At 35.9% G+C, this 21,217-nt stretch overlaps 1 protein-coding gene across 6 annotated transcripts in view; it reads right to left on the reverse strand.

Annotated features, from left to right (window-relative positions):
• Positions 1–228: 228 nt before the first annotated feature.
• HEATR5A (HEAT repeat containing 5A) overlaps positions 229–21,217 on the reverse strand; it is a 65,279-nt gene continuing 44,290 nt past the window's right edge. For 5 of the 6 annotated variants that reach the window (XM_042048041.1, XM_042048044.1, XM_042048040.1 and 2 more), the window contains 15 exons: positions 19,541–19,679; positions 18,502–18,681; positions 17,430–17,669; positions 16,526–16,707; positions 15,272–15,340; positions 14,675–14,854; positions 12,481–12,715; positions 11,842–12,090; positions 10,074–10,201; positions 9,015–9,162; positions 8,067–8,339; positions 5,444–5,668; positions 3,785–3,939; positions 2,176–2,389; positions 229–1,898 (listed from right to left, as the gene is read on the reverse strand). In XM_042048041.1, the coding sequence (XP_041903975.1) occupies positions 1,597–1,898; positions 2,176–2,389; positions 3,785–3,939; positions 5,444–5,668; positions 8,067–8,339; positions 9,015–9,162; positions 10,074–10,201; positions 11,842–12,090; positions 12,481–12,715; positions 14,675–14,854; positions 15,272–15,340; positions 16,526–16,707; positions 17,430–17,669; positions 18,502–18,681; positions 19,541–19,679 (2,919 nt within the window). In that variant the 3' untranslated portion in view covers positions 229–1,596. The remainder of the gene's footprint in view (positions 1,899–2,175; positions 2,390–3,784; positions 3,940–5,443; positions 5,669–8,066; positions 8,340–9,014; positions 9,163–10,073; positions 10,202–11,841; positions 12,091–12,480; positions 12,716–14,674; positions 14,855–15,271; positions 15,341–16,525; positions 16,708–17,429; positions 17,670–18,501; positions 18,682–19,540; positions 19,680–21,217) is intronic. The other variant, XM_042048043.1, reaches the window with a different exon arrangement.

Here is a 21,217-nt window from a genome sequence, read left to right on the forward strand (position 1 = left end):
TTGGCACAACACAGGGATTTACACACAGAAAATCTCCCTGGTCCTACTTATTTACTCACTGTGCTACTCAGAACAGAGGAAGACCTGCAGTGTCAAGTCACAGACCTTGATGCATCCAACCCAAACATTTATTTTTAGTTTCCTTGAGGCAGCACACAACAATATTTTTTCTGATACACAAGTCCTTAAGAGTTCCTCTGCTATTGGATAAAATAACTAAGACAAATATTAAGTGAAGAAAACTAGCTTTATTTATGTAAATTAGAAAAAAGAATTGTTAGAACTTTCATCAATTTGTTAATTCTGTACAATTTACAATTATATTTATATACAAAACTTCTAATAAAATACAGTACATCACACTCTTCCTGAGTCACAGCGTGTTTCTCAGTTCTGTAAATATTTTTTTCTTCTTCCTTTTAAAGCAATTAGATTCAAGAAGGAAATCATATCCTCAGTTTGACAGTGTTTGGTTTAGGTAATACTGGTATTAAGAAAGAAGTCAATGCATTGTACTTCGAAAATATTTTATAGCTATTGCAGTTTTGATAGTTATTTTTCTATATTAAAATATGCTCCTTGATAAAAATGTTAATTACATACTTATTATGAGTTTGTTGCACTTTATTTATAGACACAAGACAAGGTGACTTCAAATGCATCCATCTGTCATTGCAGAGATACAGAAATTAAGTTACATATATATATATCAACGATCATTCAGAGATCAGGGAACATCCATCCACATAGAGCAGAGGTCTGAATTGAGGCACAGTACGTTAAAATTGCTGTCCTATCCTGGACAGGATATGTAAGCTCCAATTGCCTGGCTCCCCTAATAAAAACTTATCAAAGTACACGTCCTGAAAAGTGAGACTGTGTCAAGCAGCAAGGCACCAAGCCTGTCAATCCTTACATATGCATGACAGTCCCACTCCGGAAAGAACCACAGAGTCCCCAGAGAGGCATTGTAGAGCTGTATTTCACAGCATTTGTTACATCTTGGCCAGCTCAAGATGTTATTAGGATTAAAGCTATCCATATTACCTTTACTGAGTTGAATCTTCTGAGATCAGCAATAAACTATTGTAAGGCTTACAAGGATATTTAATCTGTTTAAAGAATGATGCAGTGTGTTGAATTAGTAATTAGCATAGATTACAACCTGTAAGTAAATTTATGTCCCTGTTAAATCCAAAAACTAACTACAGTAACTTATTTTTGACAAATACTGACTTAAAAAAAAAAGTTAACTTTACATAATGGCTAAGTGTGGGATGCTCCTAAATATATCTATGGTAAAGTTCACTATATTCTTTTTAATATAGGCATGTGCATGTCTGATATTTTAGTCCAAAATAATAAAAAATACAGATTTGATGACCTCTGATTTATTCATAGTGTTTAGAGATATTTAAAAAGTCTTACACTAAGAGAAAGTTATCCAGAGACTTGCTTTCTCTTAAAAACTTTCTGTAATATTTCAGCACAAACTGAAATACATGAGATCAACTCCTGACAACCCTTTGTGATTAGAAATTAAAAGGGACTTTTTTGCTGTTGATACCAAAGTGCGTAAAATTACAATATGGGGCTTTAAAGAAAATTGGTCTTTAGCTGAATGCTTGAACTTTTCCCAGGATTTTTTGCATGTTTAGTAGTCTTCACTTTGATGCCTTCTTGATTGCCTTTAACAGCTGATTCAAGCCTGGCTTTCATAGTCGGAGAGGAGGCCATTAGTTTTTTAAAAACTGATGAGTACTGTGGACCAATCTGCATCAGAGTTTGCAAAGCAAACTCATGTAGACTTTTTGCCGAGATTGTAGCAGAAACCAGTGCATTTTCATCCAAAAGAAAGGAAATGAGGATGGGAAGAAAGCAGGCCACCAAGTGAGCACCTACAAACATTGAAAACAGAACTTAAATATATGATTTTTAAAAATAGTGTCAAATTCTAAATGGAAGTATTTCTCCAGATTAACATTTAATTCAAACTGTAAAGCTGCAAAGGTTAGCTGAACTGTAGGGTAAAAAACCCAACATTCCTGTGACCAATTTTGTTAGCAATTAGTGTTCAGGACTGAATTCCTAGTGGTCATTTTGGTTTTAGTTTGTTATTTATGGCAACTTTGAGCATCTTTAACACTTTGGGTACAAGAAATGGAAGTAACTTACGGTGCTGTTCCTCAGCAGCTGCTGTCAGAGCTGTAACCACCTTTATTCCCTCCTGAATGACTTGAAGTTCAGCAGCATTTTCAGGTTTTGCCTTTTCTGTTTCCTGCAGTTTCCCCACAATGGATGGTGCTAAAGAATGGATATAAGGGTAGGACACAGTTTTGTTTGGATGCTGAAAGATGGAGTGCAGCAGCTGGTAGCACTTACACTGTACCTAAAGGGAAAACGAAATTTGCAGTTACAAAGTGTTACACTTAAAAATACATCTCTGGGTGTTCTAAATCTAACAGCTTGTCAGATAAAAATTTTGGGAGGGGGGAAAATGTGCCTCACAGCTTGAAAACTCATCAGGTTGTAGGCTGCTCATGTATAATACTTTATAGGAGCATCATAACTTGTAATCAATTATTAATAGAAAACAGATCATGCTTTCTGTTTCTTTCATCAAGTCTTATATCTTCTGTCATTTTTGAGTTAAGGAAAAAAACCTATTTTTGTTTGAATATTAGTATTATTTTGAAAATACTCTCTTCTTAGCAAAAGTGCAATAATACTGAAAAAGTGGTGCTTAAAATATAAGCAATATCCCAGCCAAACTGTAGGCACAATTTTAAAATGCCTTAAATGGTGCAGAAGCTTGCATCTTATTGGAAGTCAATAGGACTGAAACTGCAAAGTTCCTACACAATTTCTGAGTGGCTCTGATGCCTAACACTTGGATAAAGTTTGCAAATGCATGCTAATATTTCCTTGCAGTCATATTTGGCATTTCCGGTTTCCTAACAGTGAAAATCAAAGTTTACAATATTAGGAATGTACTGATGTATAAAAAAGAATTGTCTTATATTTATTTCTCAATTAAATTAAACTTTGTTTAATTTTTTATTACTACACAAATATATATAGAGAAGATGCAAGAAAGCAGTTTACAGTGAATTCTAACAAATATGAAATCTAATGCATGTTATTTTCAGAACTTAACTTTGAAAGTGAGGTAGCCCCAATACCTAGAAAAGCCATTTGTATAAATACTTTTTTTCCCTGATACATTACTTTTTTAGGTGAAGGTCAGTTATATATGAACTGTGGCACTATAATCTAATGCCACTAACATGAAAATATTTATGCTAGGTCAGAACAAAGCATTAATCCAGTTCAGTAAGCTGCATCCAGCAGTGGCCAGGAGCTGATGCTTATGGGATAGTAACAGTTTTGTAGTGGTACTTGCTCCAGCTCCCAAAGACTCATAGCTGAGGGATTTCCTCTGCAAAAGATAGTATCTGTGTGTTGAAGATAAAATGAACAAATAAAATTCGACAGGTGCCTGAAACACTACACAACTTTATCATGTACTTAGCAATGTATAAAGCACTGAGTCTGAGGCAATAAAAGAAATAAATAATAGGAGTCCAGAATTGCATACAGAACAATGATTAAATGCACTGCTGGACGTGTTCTTGCTCACTTGTTCAGACTGTATTTTAAAATACAACAGATATAGTCAGGAGAGAATTAACTTCCATCAACACACAGGACTAGCAACACAACTAAAATAAGCCAAGGTTCATTCAGTATGTAGTGATATTCTTATAACTTCACCAGTACTTACAAGAGGATCTTTTGAATCAAGTGTTATTTTAAACTTCTCAATACAACGCTTCTGAAGGCACTCTACAGTAGTAACTTCTGGGCTGGTAGACATAACAAATACTGTAATAGCAGTGAGAAGGCTGACTTCATCGAATTCTTGGAGAAGGCCATCTACTATCAACAAAGTAGTTGTTAGATTTACATTAACAAAGAAGATTGTTAGATTTACATTAAAAATTCTGTGAGTTTAAGTGGTACAAAGAGGTGGAATAGAAATACCAACATCTACGTTTCTTTAGGAACCTCTGTTTTCAAATACACAACATACTCTGATACAGTGGTATGGACTTTTACTGCAATAAAAGCCAAGGCCAAAATGGGAATTAAGGGGTGATCATATGCACACTTAAAATTACAGCATACTCCTATTCTACTGTTTCTTTGTATAAAGTACAATAAATATCTTTGAAGAGCTAGTATGACATATTAAAGTACAATCATTTTGAGAATAATATAAAACTTGGATTTAGAATATATTATTTTCTTGTAACTTAAACAGTTTTGTAAAGAAAAGTTCCAACAACAAATTACAACTTAAGAGATTAAACATAAGGAACAATAAAAATACTACAAACTCAGGAAGTTGAAGCAGCAGCACACAGTAAACTCACTGAAGACAAAAAATTCTTTTCTTGCACTACTGCTTTAACACCCTTTGCTTCACTACAGACACTAATTCTTTGTGGAGAACCTGCACTCAGTGTACAGCTGTCTTTTACGCTCAGCTGTACACTGAAGCCATAGCTCCTGTTTATGCCTTCGTACCATGGAACTACACTGTGGCACTACACAACACAGGAGTAAGCCCTCAAACCACTGTCCTGGTTTCAGCTGGGGTAGAGCTGATTTCCTCTCAGTAGCTGTTGCACTGCTGTGTTGTGGATTTGGAATGAGAATGGTGTTGATAATACACCAATGTTTTGGTTTTTGCTAAGCTGTGTTTATCCTAAGTCAAGGACTTTATCCCTTGCCTCATGCTCTGCCAGTGAGAAGATAAGCAAATGAAACTGGGAGGGAGCATAGCTGGGATGGGTAACCTGAACTGACCAAAGGGATATTCCACACCATAGAACATCATGCCCAGTACATAAACTGGGGGGAGTTACCTGGAAGAGAGGATGATCTGGGTTTGGGAAGCGGGGTCTAGCATTGGTCAGAGGGTGATGAGCAACTGCACACTGCATCACTTGTTTTTCCCTTTTTCTTATCATTATTATTATAATAATTTACCATTATTACTTTACTTTACTTTAGTTTCAATTATTAAACTGTTCTTAACATACAAGTTTTACTTTGATTCTCCTCCCCATTCCACTAGGGTGGGGGGAAGAGGGAGAGGTTGAGCAAGTGGCTGCATGGTACTTAATTTCCAGCTGGGCTTAAATCATGGCACCCACGTTTATACTTTTATAGATGATGACTTCTCATATCCACTGTAGGGACAAGATCGCACGATAGTTTCAACAGTACTTGGTAACCAGCTAATTCTCTTGTGACTAAGCAGTGACTAGTCTTTTTTCAGATGTGCATGAATTCAATTTAAATAAAACCAAGCAACACTTCACACAAACATTTTAAATTTGGTTTTTAAACTCATAAACCCAACATTTGTGCTTACCTTGATCCCAACAGTCAAGCACTGTGACCAAAGCACTACGTAGAAGATCAGTCCAAGCATTCTGACTTTTCTCTGCTCGAGCCATTGGAGAAGACAAGAGTCCTTTAAGAGCTTGTAGAGATGCAGCAACTGTCAGACGTAACTGGCCATCTTGCAATTTCACAGCAGTTTGTTTAAGTACTCCAATAATTAGGTACAAAATAGTAGGAAGAACTGAAACACTTCCTGTAAAACAGTGCAAACTAATTTAACAGAAATCTAAAAAAAATGCAGGTACTTTTAAAATTTAGTATTTTTTTTTTAAATATTGAGGTAGTTTTCTCGGATTCTCTTTTTTATTAATAATTTATAATTTTTAAGCATATCTATGAATAGAGGCACTGCTAATTTGGAGAAAAGATTTGAAATATCATGTGGCCTGCTATAGCAAACAGGGAGTCAGACTGCTTAAGTGAATTTAAACCTTTTCCCCTTTAAAATTAGCATTATATATCTTTTCCTCGATCATTTTACTACATGAAGTGTAGAATTATGTCATATTCAGAGAAAAGCAAGAACAGAAAAATTAGAACCACTAAGGAGGTGGTTCTCATGGAAGAGAAGCCATGAAAGTATATATAGTAGCATATACAGTATATACTAGTATATATACTATACATATCTACTGTATATATATATATACAGTATATGTATAGTATATATACTGATACATAGTAAATTCTTTGTATATACTACTACATAGAAAGAAGAAAACAAAGTATATGCATCTAAGTATACTTTGCACATGAAGACAATACAGTGAAGGAAATTAATGGGGGTAATTTCAAAACTGGCAAGAGGAAACTTCTACTCAATGATGTGTAGTTAGCTAAAGATGCCACTGTTCTAGGAAATCACTGAAGTCAAGAGTTTAGTAAGAGTAATACGGACTTCAGAATAAATATATGTATAAAACCCCCCAGAACTAAAATAGAAGCTCTAAAAAATATCTTGGAAAAGAGAAGACCTAAGGAGAGAAGCGGATTGTTCCTTAGGCTACTGAAGAGATTTTCTTGTCTGAGAATCTGATAGTTGACCAGTCATAATGACAGAGCACTAAAAATATTTTAAAATTCAGAGGAATAACGTGGCATAGCAGTTTCACTTATTTTTATGTCTTGGAATCTAACAGTAATCTAGAATTCTGCATATATTGGAGGCAATCTAGAAACCTGCGTACTTATGTGTTGCTCCTGTCCTAAGTTAGGACTCAGCAAAGCACAGAGTTAAGCATATGGGTTAATATGCTTATCGCATTCCATAATCAGCAAAATGCTTACGTTTTTAAGATTTTAATACACTGATGTTCATGAGAGGCCTGTTGAATAATGAGGGTCTCTGACTTATGCACAAGTATTTTTTGAAGCTGAGGACATGTATTTTTGAACAGCTGAGACTTTACTGTTGGAATTCAGTAGGAAATTTAGGTCATGAACATCATTTACTTGCAAATTTTTTTATGCACACGTATCATGACAGGGGCCTGAAGGAAGAGACGCGGCAGTCACAGGAGTGTAACTTCAGTTACCTACTAAAGGAGAAAAAATTATGCAATTCCACAGAGGAATTCTCATCTCTTTGATTATGTCAGCTGACTTTTGGAGCTGCTTCCTTATTCAACTGACTGTATAAGCAAGCTTCAGCTCCTCTTTTTAGTCACCTGAACCAAATGCTTAACTTCTCTCACATTCCCTGTGGTCTGATCCTGCAAGCTGTTTGCTAAAGATGAAAACAACTACAGTGAGAAAAAAATCACAGATTATTTTTCACACAAGATAGTTGTCCTCAGATTGAGTGGTGCGATGTGTATTTCCTTTCACTTTGAACTGATAAATTAATGGGCTGCAGATGGAAATGAGAAAGCAAATCATCACCTTACAAGGATTGCAAGGGCTGCCAGCTACTCCATTTGGAGTATCATATTCCACATAGAAGAATAACAGAAAACAAATTTTAAAAAAAAGAAGAAATTTTCAGGGGTGGTAAATGCCAAGAATTTGCATAAGGTGTAACAAAAATACTTAAGGCGGGAACAGAGTAGGACAGAAATGGTTTATATGTGTGGCTGTAACAGTACTGAAATATGTATGAATATGACATTGAGGGTTGGTGGTGGGGCACCACCTTAAAGTTTGGAGTGAATCCAAAATGAATCATGGGTAAAAGTCAACTAATCTGAGAATTCAACCGTAACTCCTTACAGCCGTTTCTTAATGTTCAAATGATGGGAAGGTAACATCACACATTTCCCTTTTAAATTTATGTCTGCATTATAGATTCCAGAATAGACAATTCAAGTAGAATATAATCATGTAGCTGTTGTTTACTACCCAGTACAAAATGAATCTATTAATTGCAGTGCTATAGGGTGGGAGGAAGAGAAAAACTACTCATTTAACTGCTTCAGTTTTGTAACTTGTTTTGCAATTTGACAGTCAAAAAAAAAATTAGAAAAGGAAATTGTCACAAGCAAATCAACAAAACTTGCTGCCAGATTTAACCAGCTAAGAAATTAGGTAATAACAAGGGGACAGAAGGGCCTAATATTCTTTCATTAATCTTTTCTTGTGATGAAATAGCATACCTTCAGGAGAGCAGACTGCAGGAATATCAGAGAGAATAACTAATGCCGCTGCTACCAGTCTGCTTCCATCTTCTGACAGTAACAGATGTTTTCCAGGTTGAACTGCAGGGCTACAAGTTAATTTAGGGTTGAGCTGGGGAAGCTGTCTGACAAGAATACAAACACACAGCTCCAGTGTTGCAAAGACTAATGATTTCCCAGGCACCAGTCCCCCTGTGTCTTTGCCTTCTCCAAATTCTGGTAATGTTTCCTTTTCTGCAGCACCATCATCAACTGAAAGAAAAACAAGAAATATAGCAGAAGTCTGCAGGCTGTGACTTGTTTCCAAAAAGTTTATTTCTTAAGACTGTTTCAGCACCAAATTATAATCTCGACACGTATGTATGTGCACGGGTATGTATTCAAAATTCTACTAGCAAACATCCATCCTTCCAAATAAGCAAACTATGGAGTGATTGTCAAAAGGCAAAAGGGTGCGCAACAGACTTCCACATACAACATCCTAAGGCACCAAGCCAATATGATGTCACCTAATACAAGCATTTTGGTTCTTCTCCCAGTTTTTTCCTTTTAGAAAATGAATGTTAGGAAGTTACAATCAGAGTAACTACTGGAACCTGGCTTGTAACAGCTGTGTGTGGCAAGTCTGTCCATTGCTCAATTGCAGCTGACCCCAGCTTTTCACTAAGACTCCTCCCTCCCTGACACCACCCAGCTGCAGTTTCTGCAGTTTTTCTCCTCACTTTCTACCCTCTGTTCAACACCTAAACTACCTGTTATCCATCATACCACCTGAATTTCTAATGTCAGGAATATGGACTGTCTTAAGTAAACTAGAATCTAAATGTGAAAAACTTTAATTAAGATGCATCCTGGAATCCAGTTTTCCAAGAAAGAATTGCTTTAACCCTGATAATAGGTACTCAAACATCTCATACAGTACTGTACCTTCTGCACTTCTCCTCTTTTCCTTCACATGTTCCTGAGCTGCAAAAAGAATCAAGCGAACCACTTCAAGGGCAGCAAGCTGAATATCAGGTGATTCTCTGGTCAGTATCAGTCGATGCAAAACATTCAGCAGCTCTACACCCAACTCCTACAGCAAGAAAAACATCTAATATACCTTAATTTTAATGCAGGAGTTTTAGGAACTTGTTAGTACTTGTTACAGCCAACAGTATTACTCTGATTGATCTCACTAAGGAACACAATGTAATTGATACAATCATAGGAGTTGGCATTTTCTTCAACATCCAGCTCCTAGCTCCCAGTAACAGCAGTCCCAATCAAGTCTCCCAACAAAATACTTATCATAGTAATTTAAGACATAGGGTACTTAAAACAACTACAAAAACACCAAGTAATCTTTATCTTATGGCTTCTTAACTCTTGAAGGTGGGGACACTACATTGTATCCCACCTACACTATGTGCATTTGCTTGGACAGAACATCAACAATCAGCAGAACTTGGCCATGTCCACAGGCTTTATCACTTCTACTGTGTTAGACAATTGCATGGCACACAGGATGGTATAAACTGTAATTTAAAGGAAAAAAAATGAAATTTCAGATTACTACTTCTTCTTAGGATCACCATTGTGTAATGCTTTTTTTCAGTTTTGCCTTTTTTCTTTTTTTTAGTATCACTGCTTTTGTCCAGTCTTCTTTTATCAACTTTGATTTTTACAACAGAATTAATTCAACCATGCCTTGTCAGAGAGAGTAAGAGAACTCTCTTTTCCAGAATTTTGTCTTTACCTGGCTCTCATCCTACTCATCTAATTATGTCTTCCTGATGAAATGCCCTCAAATTCTCTGCCCCTCACCTTACAAATTCCACACTGTGCTTTTTTATGTCTTCCGTCTACAGCTCTGGATTTGGGTAAAGCATATAATTTACCTACTACTTTTACACTGAAGATTCCTGGAAATACAAGAGATTGTAGAGACTCTTCAGACTAAAACTATGCCTTAATTCTGGGGGGCATTTGGTCATTATGCATTACCTGATCACCACCTATTTTAGACCTTGGCCATGGAACATCGAAGAGTGCCTGCAGGGCATGTAAGCAGGCAATAATGTTCTCCATTGCTGCATCTGATCGAGGAGAGCAGAGGAACTCCACACTAATTCCTGTAAGCATCAGAAGAAAAAACCCCATGTGTGCTTGAAATTTTAAGAAGTAATTTTTTCGACTACTAGGTAATGTCACAGAAGGTTGAGCAAACACAGAAGTAGCATTTTAAGTGAATTCATCTCCTATTGCTAATAACTCAGGGCAAGAACTCTATTTCCATCAAAACAATGAAAGAAACTTCACCTTCAAGACAGTGTAAGACCCAATTATAACTGGCTACTAACATAAATAAAACCCCAGCAATTTCTGAATAAAACACTGAACATGAGGTCCAATGATCAGACAGGATAATTCATAGTGAGTATATAGCAGAATATTTGCCTAATCACTCTGATTTATGTAATAGAAAGAAATGGTAAAAGTAATAGTAGTTCACAAACTCTAAGGCTGGGGCTTTATCTTCTCATTTAAAAAAAATGCTGAAGATGCCAACTACCGCAACTACATAACCAGCAGTAAGTAAATTACATGAAGCCTAAGCTTGCAAACTGTAGAGCAGATAAGAGCTATCTTTTTTCTCAGCTTTCAGGACACCTCAAAATATTGGAGATAACAGTCATATAAACTGCAATCCATATTCTCAGTCCAGTTGTACGGCTGTAATTCCAAAATGTGTGATGACTTGGGAAACCAATCAATGTCCACTAAACAATGGCTGTGCAAGAGAAAAGTGGTTTTAAATTCTTTCCATTTCTCTGTAGGGAGTTAAAATTAAAATGTTATTTTATTCAAAAGCAGAATAAACAAGCCAGATGCCCACAGTCAAGTAGGTGAAATTTGATGCACTAAGCAGTAGAGGAAGCAGGGAAAATGAGCAGCTTTTGTATCAGAGGTCCCACTTTTAACTGAGGGAGCAATAGATTTCAAAAGTGAGCTGGCTCTCTGCAGAAAGACTGGGATTCAAAAGAAGACATATGCAATAAAATCATACAAACTCATTCCAAAAAGGGATTACAAAAGAAGGATACAAAAGAGAGACCAAGAAAAACATATAATCAGAAATGCCTAATTTTGTAAATTTAGAGAACTGGGACTAATTCAACTACCTGATTAGCTTCTGCAGTAGTGGAGGCTTAACAGAGCTTTACGTGAATGTAAGGAAACACTTCTTTACTGTGTGGGTGACCGAGCACTGGCACAGGTTGCCCAGAGAGGTTGAGTCTCCACCCACAGAGATATTCAAAAGCTGTCTAGACATGGTCCTGGGCAGCTGGCTTTATGTGACCCTGCTTGAGCAGGAGGTGGATAAGATGACCTCCACAAGTCCCTTCCAACCTATACACTATTGTGTGATGTAAAACTGTACTTCAGTGAAACTAATCCATACACTCTGTAACTGTACTGGTACAAACACCATAAAATCCTCCCTTGAACTTGCATGTTTATGAGCAGAGCAATAAGCATTTGTTTAGGGTTTGTTTAGCTCACAGTGTTTTTTGTACCATATTTGGGAAAATGACTTACGGTTTTCTCACTACAACTTAAAATTCTTCTGACTGTATGTTTTTCCGAAAGATGGGATATTCAATGATGCAGTTAAATTTTAATAATTAAATATTTACCTGCTAACAGTTTTTTCTAGTAAGAATTATTTTGAGTTACAGCATCTAGGCAGATTATGCACTCACTCACTAACCCAAGATAAGATGAAATCTGTCAGTATTCACATCCTCAGGAGATTTCACCAAGGGCCTGGTAGAAGAATCTTGACACATGGTAGTTGGGGTAACAGGTCTGGAGAGATTTGTAACTCCTTCATCTGGATCAACAACAATGAAACCTGTGCTAGTAAGCCATAAGGCTGTAGCATAAAGTATCAGTGCCCAGGAGTTGTAGTAATGAGGTCTGGCATTTTCAATTGTCTCTGCTGTATAAAATGTACCACCTACAAGAAAAGAAATTAGTTTTAAGACATTAATTTACTTTCAACTACTGTATTTTCTCATTCTTAAAACAGGATTGTGTTTTATGTATGACTTTTTTTTTAAATGTTTAGTATTAAAATTCAGGCCAGTGAGGGTACTTCATTTAGATTTATTTTGACAGAATCCAATAGATTACCCATTTCTTCTTTCAACCATAAAATTAGCCAACAAATAAGAATACCAAACCACTCTTCACATCCATGAAACCTCTGTTCTCAAAAGCAGTCCTGATCTTTAAATAGGTCCATAAGTAGCATTATTATCTATACAATTTAATCTTACTATGATCTTAACACAAGTCGGTTTGCTTACAAGGGACTTATGAAAATACAACTCATTTGCCTTTTTACCTTCAGCAGGTAGTTGTGATGCATATTCTGGAGGCAAAGTTAAGAGAGCAAAATCCTGAAGTGCAGCAAGCCAGAGCTTGCTCAGTGTTCCAAGATCTGCCTGTACCAAGTCCAGAAGTCCACTGGCTGAAAATGTTATATCTCTGTAGCTCTCTTCTGAGGAGTTTGCAAGTTTTAAACACTGCTTGTGTGTATCACTTTGATTTTTCTGCTTTTCAACTGCAACTATGTAAACCTGTTGATATATTTGGATAGAGAGTTAAAAATATTAACACTTGGAAAACTACTGTGATCACTAGCATGACTGTTGAGCAGGCATGAGATTTCCTAAATCTATTTCTGCTTCAAGTCCAGTAGGCATGGATGAACAAGCACTCTAAACATTCTGAATCCATTCCCCAGCTAATCATGATGCAAGAATCCCCAAAAAGGGAAAACTACTAAAATTCCTACCTGCAATTAAGTTCCCTGCTCTTAAAAATTAATATATTATTTGTCCAGTTTCTACTTCCAACCATCAAACCCTGTTAGAGCTACAAGGCTGAAGAATTATCAAATAATATACCTATAATAATGATTCGGAAACAACAGTTAACCCATTCCTAAATATTTTTTTAACTGAAATGCTATATGGCACTTGAAACCGACTTCTCAAAATTATGTGTTACTTCATGTTAGCAGTAAAGAATGAAAAGTACAGTCTTGCATACTTTGCAAACTTTGGGTGTTACCATCTATAGGTTAATTTCCTAATGCTAATTTCCCTAGATATCTCTCTAGTTATCAAAAAGATAGAATTGAGAATGTTTCAGACAAACAGCCCTCTATAGTATCTCCAAAATGCCCCTGGAGGGAAGCTCTCCTCAACTACGAAGGACACATTTAGATGCAACAAATCTCAAGTCAGCTTTGTTGAGTACTAGTCTCCTGCAATTATGATTTCTGTATCTTTTTCATGTTTGCTAGTTGTAGTGGGTTGTCCCAGACCAGCAACTAAACACACACCAAGCCCTTTTCTCACACCTCCCTGCAGCAACAGGATGGGGAAATTCCTTCAACTTCTGTAAACAAGAAATAGGTAAGATTCTAACAGAGAAGGAACTGCCTAGGGCTTAAGTGAAATATTTGTAAATTACAGGTCACAAAAGCTTTTAGGAAGCTCTACAGAGTTTGCTTTGAAGAATTCTAGTGATCTTAATTATAGGCTGGAACAATCTACAGATCTTCATTTCTGACAGTTGAGCCTCATGTCTGGTCTGAATTTTGTCCTGGCTTCTGACCAGTGAAAGGTTGTTATATGCTATAAAAAACCTGTTTTTTGTGCAATTATTTTAAATTGATCACAGTACTTTATCTTTTCCTGAACTAATTAAATAAACCAATCTACTTAAATCTCTCAATGTAAGTACGTTTTCAAGACTTTTATTCCCACCTGCTAGCTTGTCTCCAATGGCTTTCCTATTTTGTCAATATCCATTCTCAAATATGCACACAAAACATTGGCATATTTTTCTACAAATGTTCACATAAAAACTATCTATTGCATACTCTCTCCTCCAAAGTACCTTCCTGGTTATACACTGAAATATCATCCACCTTCAGAGCATGCTCATATTTAGCTGGTTATCAACCATCAGCATCCAAGGCCATCATCACTACTTTCTAATACATATCTTTTGGAGGTGGTGTACACGGTCCACACTTTTGACTTTTAAATATTTAACCTTGCATTTACACATATTTAAACAGGTATTCACATGAGCTGACTTTAATTTAACTAAAGCAGTACTGAACTGACAATATTAATTGAAAAGATCTATTTCCAAGATACAAAATGCCAATAAACAATGAGAAAAATGACACCAATTTAAAATGGTACCACCACCTTGAGTGGACCATCGCCATAACCACTTATAACATACATTTTTAAATGGACTATTAGAATATATTAAGGAATTCATATTTTTAAGTATGAGTCATTATTCTTAACGTATAGTATAATAAAACCAGTTTAATTAGCAGTGCTTTTGTCAAGTTTACGAAGTTCATGTACTTTTAGAGGTAGAAAAGCAAAATGATGGGTCAGCACCTTCTATTTAAAGAAGTATGTTAGAAATTCCTGAAAATTCTGTCTGAAAGGTTCTAACTCACCTACCAGATATCAAGACTAATACTGCAGAGCTGTTACACTAACCTCTGCCCAAGCCTTTAGGACAGCTAGTACTTCCATGGTTGAGGTGCTTTCATTATATTGATGATTTTGTGCTTCTTTTCCGGCCTGCACTTTGAGCAAAGAGGACACAAGCAACTGGTGAACCCTTCGAAGGTCATTAAGATCACTTACTACACCACTTGCTATCCAGGCACTGCATACCTAGTGTTGCAAAACAGAAACAATGAGGAACAAGAAAAAACCACCTGTGGATACTCTTTTTTCCATCTGTAAAATTAAGAAAACCAGACTTAATTTCTACCAAGATACAGTTACTCTCAGACAATATTAAATGTTAAATGACATCACAGTTTAATATACTTAAGTAGTAAAAACCAAAACATTTGTGGGGTGTCACAAACAACAGCCAAAACATCAACCGCTACAAAGTCTCTCAAAAGACTTTAAAGTGACAAAAATCTTTGTGTTGTCACAACATAGAGGTGACATTATTTTTTGTGCATGGAGGATTTGAAGTTAGAGGATTTATTTCCTTCTTCTTGTGTTGCGTATTACGCAAAAAAAAAAAGTATTTCAGAGGGTCTATTACCTAAGAGACTTTTGACTTTCAACACTTGCCTGACATGCTTTTGCTGTGACATCAGGAGGAGTTTCGGGAGCAAAGGCAGGCCTAAGTGCTGCTCCAACCTAAAGAGAAGTTATACAACATTTAAGACATAGTGAACAATCAACTAAATACTTACTTTTCATAACCAGACTTTGTTACAGTTTTCCTTTATAAAGCATAGTTCCTTAGTCATTTTTTCACAGACTGTTTCGGTGAAATTAAAGAGCAAAGAAACACTTAAGACCCTCTAAAGCTGAGATTCTATTTATGGAACTTCTGAACAAGATTTTAGGAAGTCATTACTTAAGCCCAGAAAATTTATATAACCTTTTTCTGGATTACTATGATATTTTTAAGGAAAAAAAAAAGATTTTTAACAGTTTCACATCTCCTAAACTTATATGAAACAGCTGATGAGATCTGTGCACAGTATTAGCAGAAACACCTTAAAAGTACTGAAGCTTAAAAGGAAAATTATCAGCTTTACTTGTGACCTGCTTGATGGTTTTAGACAGCAAGGACAGATGGCTTATTTTTTTCCCTTGATAGCTTCAGACTAGACCATAGCACTTCTTTCCCACAAAGGAGTGCCAACAAAATAGAATTATAATGGCAAAAGCAAGATCAAAGTAGGTTAGGATGTCTTCAGTGTCAGGATCTCTCCAATTCTATGAGAGAAAGTGATCTGACCTATTCAGTGCCTGCTAGAAATTGAAGCTGTCTGTATGAGGCTTAACACAGCTGTCTGTCATATTTAACCCAAGTGTGGTCTGGAATGCAAAATGACTAGGACATGTTTTCTGTAAATCTAAACCAAGACTTAACTCAAACGAACCTTATGAGTACAATCTACATTTCTACCTCTTCTAGCTTATTTATTGGCCAAGATCTCAAAATGTGATGGCTGCTGTGCAAAGGCTACTTATTTCTAAGCTGAGTTTAAAATTATAGTTATTCCTAATATTTCTTGCGATACTTTCACACCCTGAAACCAATGCTTTCTAAAAAAACCCCACCAATGATCTATTTTGGTTTTGTTGTGTTCAAGAGGGGAAAACGATGAAACCTGAAAAACTTCGGAGCTGAAAAATTTTATGCCAACTGAAAAGATGATTTCTAAGGAAGTTAAGTCTGAAGACATTAACAATACTTCAGTAACAAAGTAACTGAAACCCAGCTCTGCACCTGCACACTGCAAATGCAAATTTCTTTTAGTAATCGACTGTAACTCTAAACTTTCCTAAGTTATTAGCAATGGTGCTTACATTGGCTTGATATTGCTCCAGGATTACATGACCTGGAAACTCTGGTTCTGGAACAGCTGCAAACTTCCGAACAACAGTTTGCAACGTTTGAAGCCCAGAAAGACGAAGTTGATCACTGTGATCTGTGGCAGCTATGAAAGCCATACGGACCAAGTCAGCTAGATGCAATACCAAAAAGTCATCTGAAAACAGAAATTTAAAAAGCAAAATAGTTTTATTAAATTTAAATTTAGACATAATGTATTTTATAAGACTGTTTCAAATGTTTTCAAAATGTATATTTTACACTTTACCCTAACCCATATCAAGGATTCACTTCAGGCAGCTTACACATACATCAATTTTACTTGGCTACCTTATGTTAGCTGATCTAGTCTGTTTTCCATTTAAATATTAAAAGAAAGTACTTAGAAGAAAGTATAAATATCTTTATGTATGAGACAGATTTTCTAAAAAAGAGTGTTGAGGAAAACACCTCCACATAAACATAGAGAGGTACTGAAAAATGGCACTGTATTTCTACTGGTGATTATGCAAATTATAGAAAGGAAAAAAGTGGCTTTTTTTTAAGTCATACTCCCAGATACCAAACTGTGATGTTGTAGGCTGGTGCCAGCTATCACTTGTGACTGCCGGTGCTTATTCAGAAACAACACCTTCCTACACATATGCCATAGTACTATAACCAGGAAACTGAGTGTAAATGCTGCAGTAAGATGACAGTCTTTTAGCAAATAAAAATTCTCTACACTTTAATGAATACAGGCTTCCAATCAGAGTAATTAAAGGCTTCATTGATTACAAACAACAAATTTATGATTAATTTCATTAAGATGCAAAGAGCTAATACTTATTGTAAACATACTTTGCATTCTATGAAATTCTTCCAGTGCTTAACACATACCTCTTGAATCACGTTGTTTTCTTTCCTGAGCCAAAGTTATGTCAAAATGTGCACTGCCTGCATTTTCACACTGGCTTATAATTTTACAAACACACTCTGCAGCAAAAACTCTGGTAGACCATCGTGGATTTCGGAAAGGATGGAATCTGTCATCATTGTCAGACGTTAATACAGATATATCATCCACTTTGGCAGTTTCCTCTTCTTGAGTGGTATCTATTGATGCTACTGTATTGAAATCTGTATTTAGGACACAGAGGAAAAAAAACCAAATATAATATTATTCCTTACTGTAACTGAAAACTACAGAAAGAAATCTCTTCAAAGTCTATATCTAGCCTCAAATTCAGAGGGACTTCCTTCAATCTTGGTATCTTAAAGTAAATGTCAGAATTAAAATACAACAAAACTGTCTACATTTGGTTGATATTACTTGCTGGAAGACAAGATCAATACCACAAAAGTAAATTAAGAACTGCAGTGAAAAAAGCAATCCAAAAACCCCCCTTTTAATATGTGTGATGCATTAGAAGCTATAACTATTCCAAATCAAAAAAATCTAAATCCAAGAAGTTTTCCTCCTGCACTGCAGGTAAAAAAATTTCCTTTACCCCCGTCAGTATTCAGCACAGTAATAATTTTGTCTGCTCAAGAGTTTCATTATGATATAATAGGTTTGCATCATTCCTATTACTAACAGAAGAACAGATCAGATTATTTTTCTTGCAGGTAATTGCACAGGACTCACAAGCTCAAACGTTTCTGCATTTCCATTTCTGGTAGAGAAATAAGTTAACATTAGGAGTATAAATCACCAAGAATATGAACAGGCAACACATCCTAAGATGTTTACAAGAACTTGTTCAATGGGGAAAAGGCAATCAGAAGAGAGAAAGGCATATTCCTCTGAAGGAACTAAGTTAAAGGATCCAATCTTTCAATATGAATGACGATTATACACTTTATAAATGGCAAACATTCAAGAAACATGAACACTTTCCCTCAGTGACATAGTGTACTACTGCAGGACTTCCTCTGATAGTGTTCTCAACTACAGTGTATTACGACTTACCAGCAGAGGCAGCAAGAACATCTTTACAAAGCTTCAGCCAAAAAGAGAGCTTCTCAACTGCCATTGAAGTAAGCATATGAGTCAGAGTCTCTTTGATATCTTGGCACAATCTTGGATCCAATTCTTTGTCCAGCAAGCCCAGCAATGCCCCCTCCAGGCCTATTTCTCTGATGTTCACATCTGCTAAGAACAAAGTCTGTGAGCTGAGTACTCTACATCACAAAACTGCAGTAATGACAACAGAAAGCCCACTGAAGGTTGCACACAGGGTCTCTTTTGAACAAGTACTTAATAGCCCTAAAATATTTTTGAAACAATTATATTTTTCACTTTAACACTATAGCTAACTTACGAATACAAAAGAAACTTTGAACTTTTACAGAAACATATTAACAACAGGAAGAAAGTTAACCCAGCAAAAAATAAGAAGAATCCTACTCTGAATGTCACAGCATTACCATCACCACAGCATCTAGCTCCTGAAAAAAATTATTTCACTTACCTTACTTAATAAGATAATTCTAAAAGAATATTTTAACTTGAAATGGAAGTTAAAGCTATTCTCCAAAAAAGCACAAAAACAGACAAATGGAAATAATTTGTTAAATTAATATGACCGATTTTATTTGACAAATATTACAAATTTTAAGTATCAGTTTTTAAAAATGGCTATAGTCTATCTTTTCTGAAAATTTCCAAATGAGCTTGAACTGAAAGCCAAAGTGAAATAATCTTTTAACATCACTCACTCACAGAAAAGCACATGAGGATGAACTAGTGATCACTCTCAGGCCTTTTAGCAAAAAGTTAATACAAGAGCTACTGGCTAGATAGGCTTAGATTTCTCTGGAACTCCCCTTGCATTTCCTCCTTTTCTTCATTTTATCATAATTTGGTACTATACAGACAACTGAGGTAGAAAATGTTTTGAGTCTAAGATTTCAAGAATGTAGCAAAGTTTTCACACCCATGGCAAAGTGTGTTTAAAATGCACTGTCAATATGTCAAGCTCTTTGATCTCAAAACTTCAATACACTACCTGGAGTAAAATCTTCTTTGCTCTCTTTCACTAGTGCAACAGCATATTCTGATACTTCAGCAGCTTCTCTTTGCACAAGCTGACGTAAGCAAGATACCACTGCACGTCTCAGTAATAAGTATGAGCTACAGAGATTCATCTGAAACATGCAAGAAGATACAGTAAGATGGCTAACAAACCTCTGTGGCAATACCTCAGTAAGGCTGGTATTTTCTGAACAACTGCAGCTATGGCAAATCTGTTAAGTCAGTAAACACATAACTGATGCTCTTTTTGCTCAGCTTTTTTTTTTTTAACCCCCAAATGAAAGGCTCTGCAAGTCCTGTAATCAGTTTTAAAAACATATCAGAACTTTTAGCATTTTCTCTCCAAAGGCAACTTACAATATTGGTTTGGGGCTGGATCCACCTCTCAACCAGTATTGTACAAAGACCCCCATTAACTTCAATGCCAGGTGACTCATGGTCTCAATGAACAATTAATTCTTTGATTACTGGGTATATGCATAAAATGAGCTTGAAAACTCAGCACAAGCCATCATCAGATGTAACTAGAGAAATGTCAGTGAAACCAAGGGTGAGAGAGTCAATCAGGCTTTAGTAAAAAAGAACTCCATGCATGAAAGGAACTTCATAAGAAAGGGCAAAGAGAACACTGCTGCAGCTTCATTGGAAAAAAAATAAAAACTATATATTCAGTTTACATTAAATTATGTTTTAGAGAAGGTGAGAGAAAGGGTGAGAGTTACTGGTGAATGTATGACACTGAGACAGGTCAACTCTCCTGAGCAGTCTCTAGCAAAAAAGTTCATAGCACCATCATATTTTAACACCAACAGGCCAGTGTGTGGGTTATTTTACTGGAAAATGCATGATCATAGATTCTCTATCACTGGAACAAGGAAAAAACACTTAAAAAACCCAAGACATAGCCTCAAGGGTTTTTTGTTAGAGTGGAGCTTTCTGTTTTTTATTTGCTTCTTTCAATTTTAAGACAATCCTGAAGGGAATCCTAGAGATACGATAAACTAGCTGTGTGGTCAGGCAAGATGGCTACAACAATTTTTATGCATCTTCTTCTAAATTAATCTTAATTTATCATAAAAAAATTGTTCTCTACAACAAGCAGTTGTGTACCCTTAGCTGTTACCATCCTTAAAATAGAGCTGAATGTCTTCTGCAGGAAAACCTTGCATTAGGCTGTGCTCCTCATTTGTCAGCAAGAGGCCAATATATGTTAGTCAAAATGACTAATATATATTAGTTAACATATGCTTAAAGAAAGCAACTTAAGGACAAAAAGAATAAGCACTACAGAATTTCAGCTTTGGTAGATTAACAAAACTCAGCTTCCTCTTTGGAATTTCTATGCATGCACATGAATCTAATATACTCTGAGTTACATAATTAATACACAAAAAGATACACTTTCTGCATAATTCTTCCACAAGGAAAGAAACCTGACACACTTTAATTGCAACTTTAAAAACAAGTGAGACTTTTAATGCAACATTTATGGCAAGCAGGCTACACATTCGAGTTGGACATGCATAAATTCCGTGCTCATTTTTAAAAGGGAAAATCAGAGGGCACAATTGAGGCTACCGAAATAACACAAGATGCACATTTTTCATCTCTCTCATTCTCCCACATTCTAAGCAGGGGACAGGACTAAATA

The sequence above is a fragment of the Corvus kubaryi genome, unplaced genomic scaffold, assembly GCF_017639235.1.
Source record: "Corvus kubaryi isolate FWS band 111438036 unplaced genomic scaffold, C.kubaryi_AGA036_p1.0 66, whole genome shotgun sequence".
Lineage (NCBI taxonomy): Eukaryota > Metazoa > Chordata > Aves > Passeriformes > Corvidae > Corvus > Corvus kubaryi.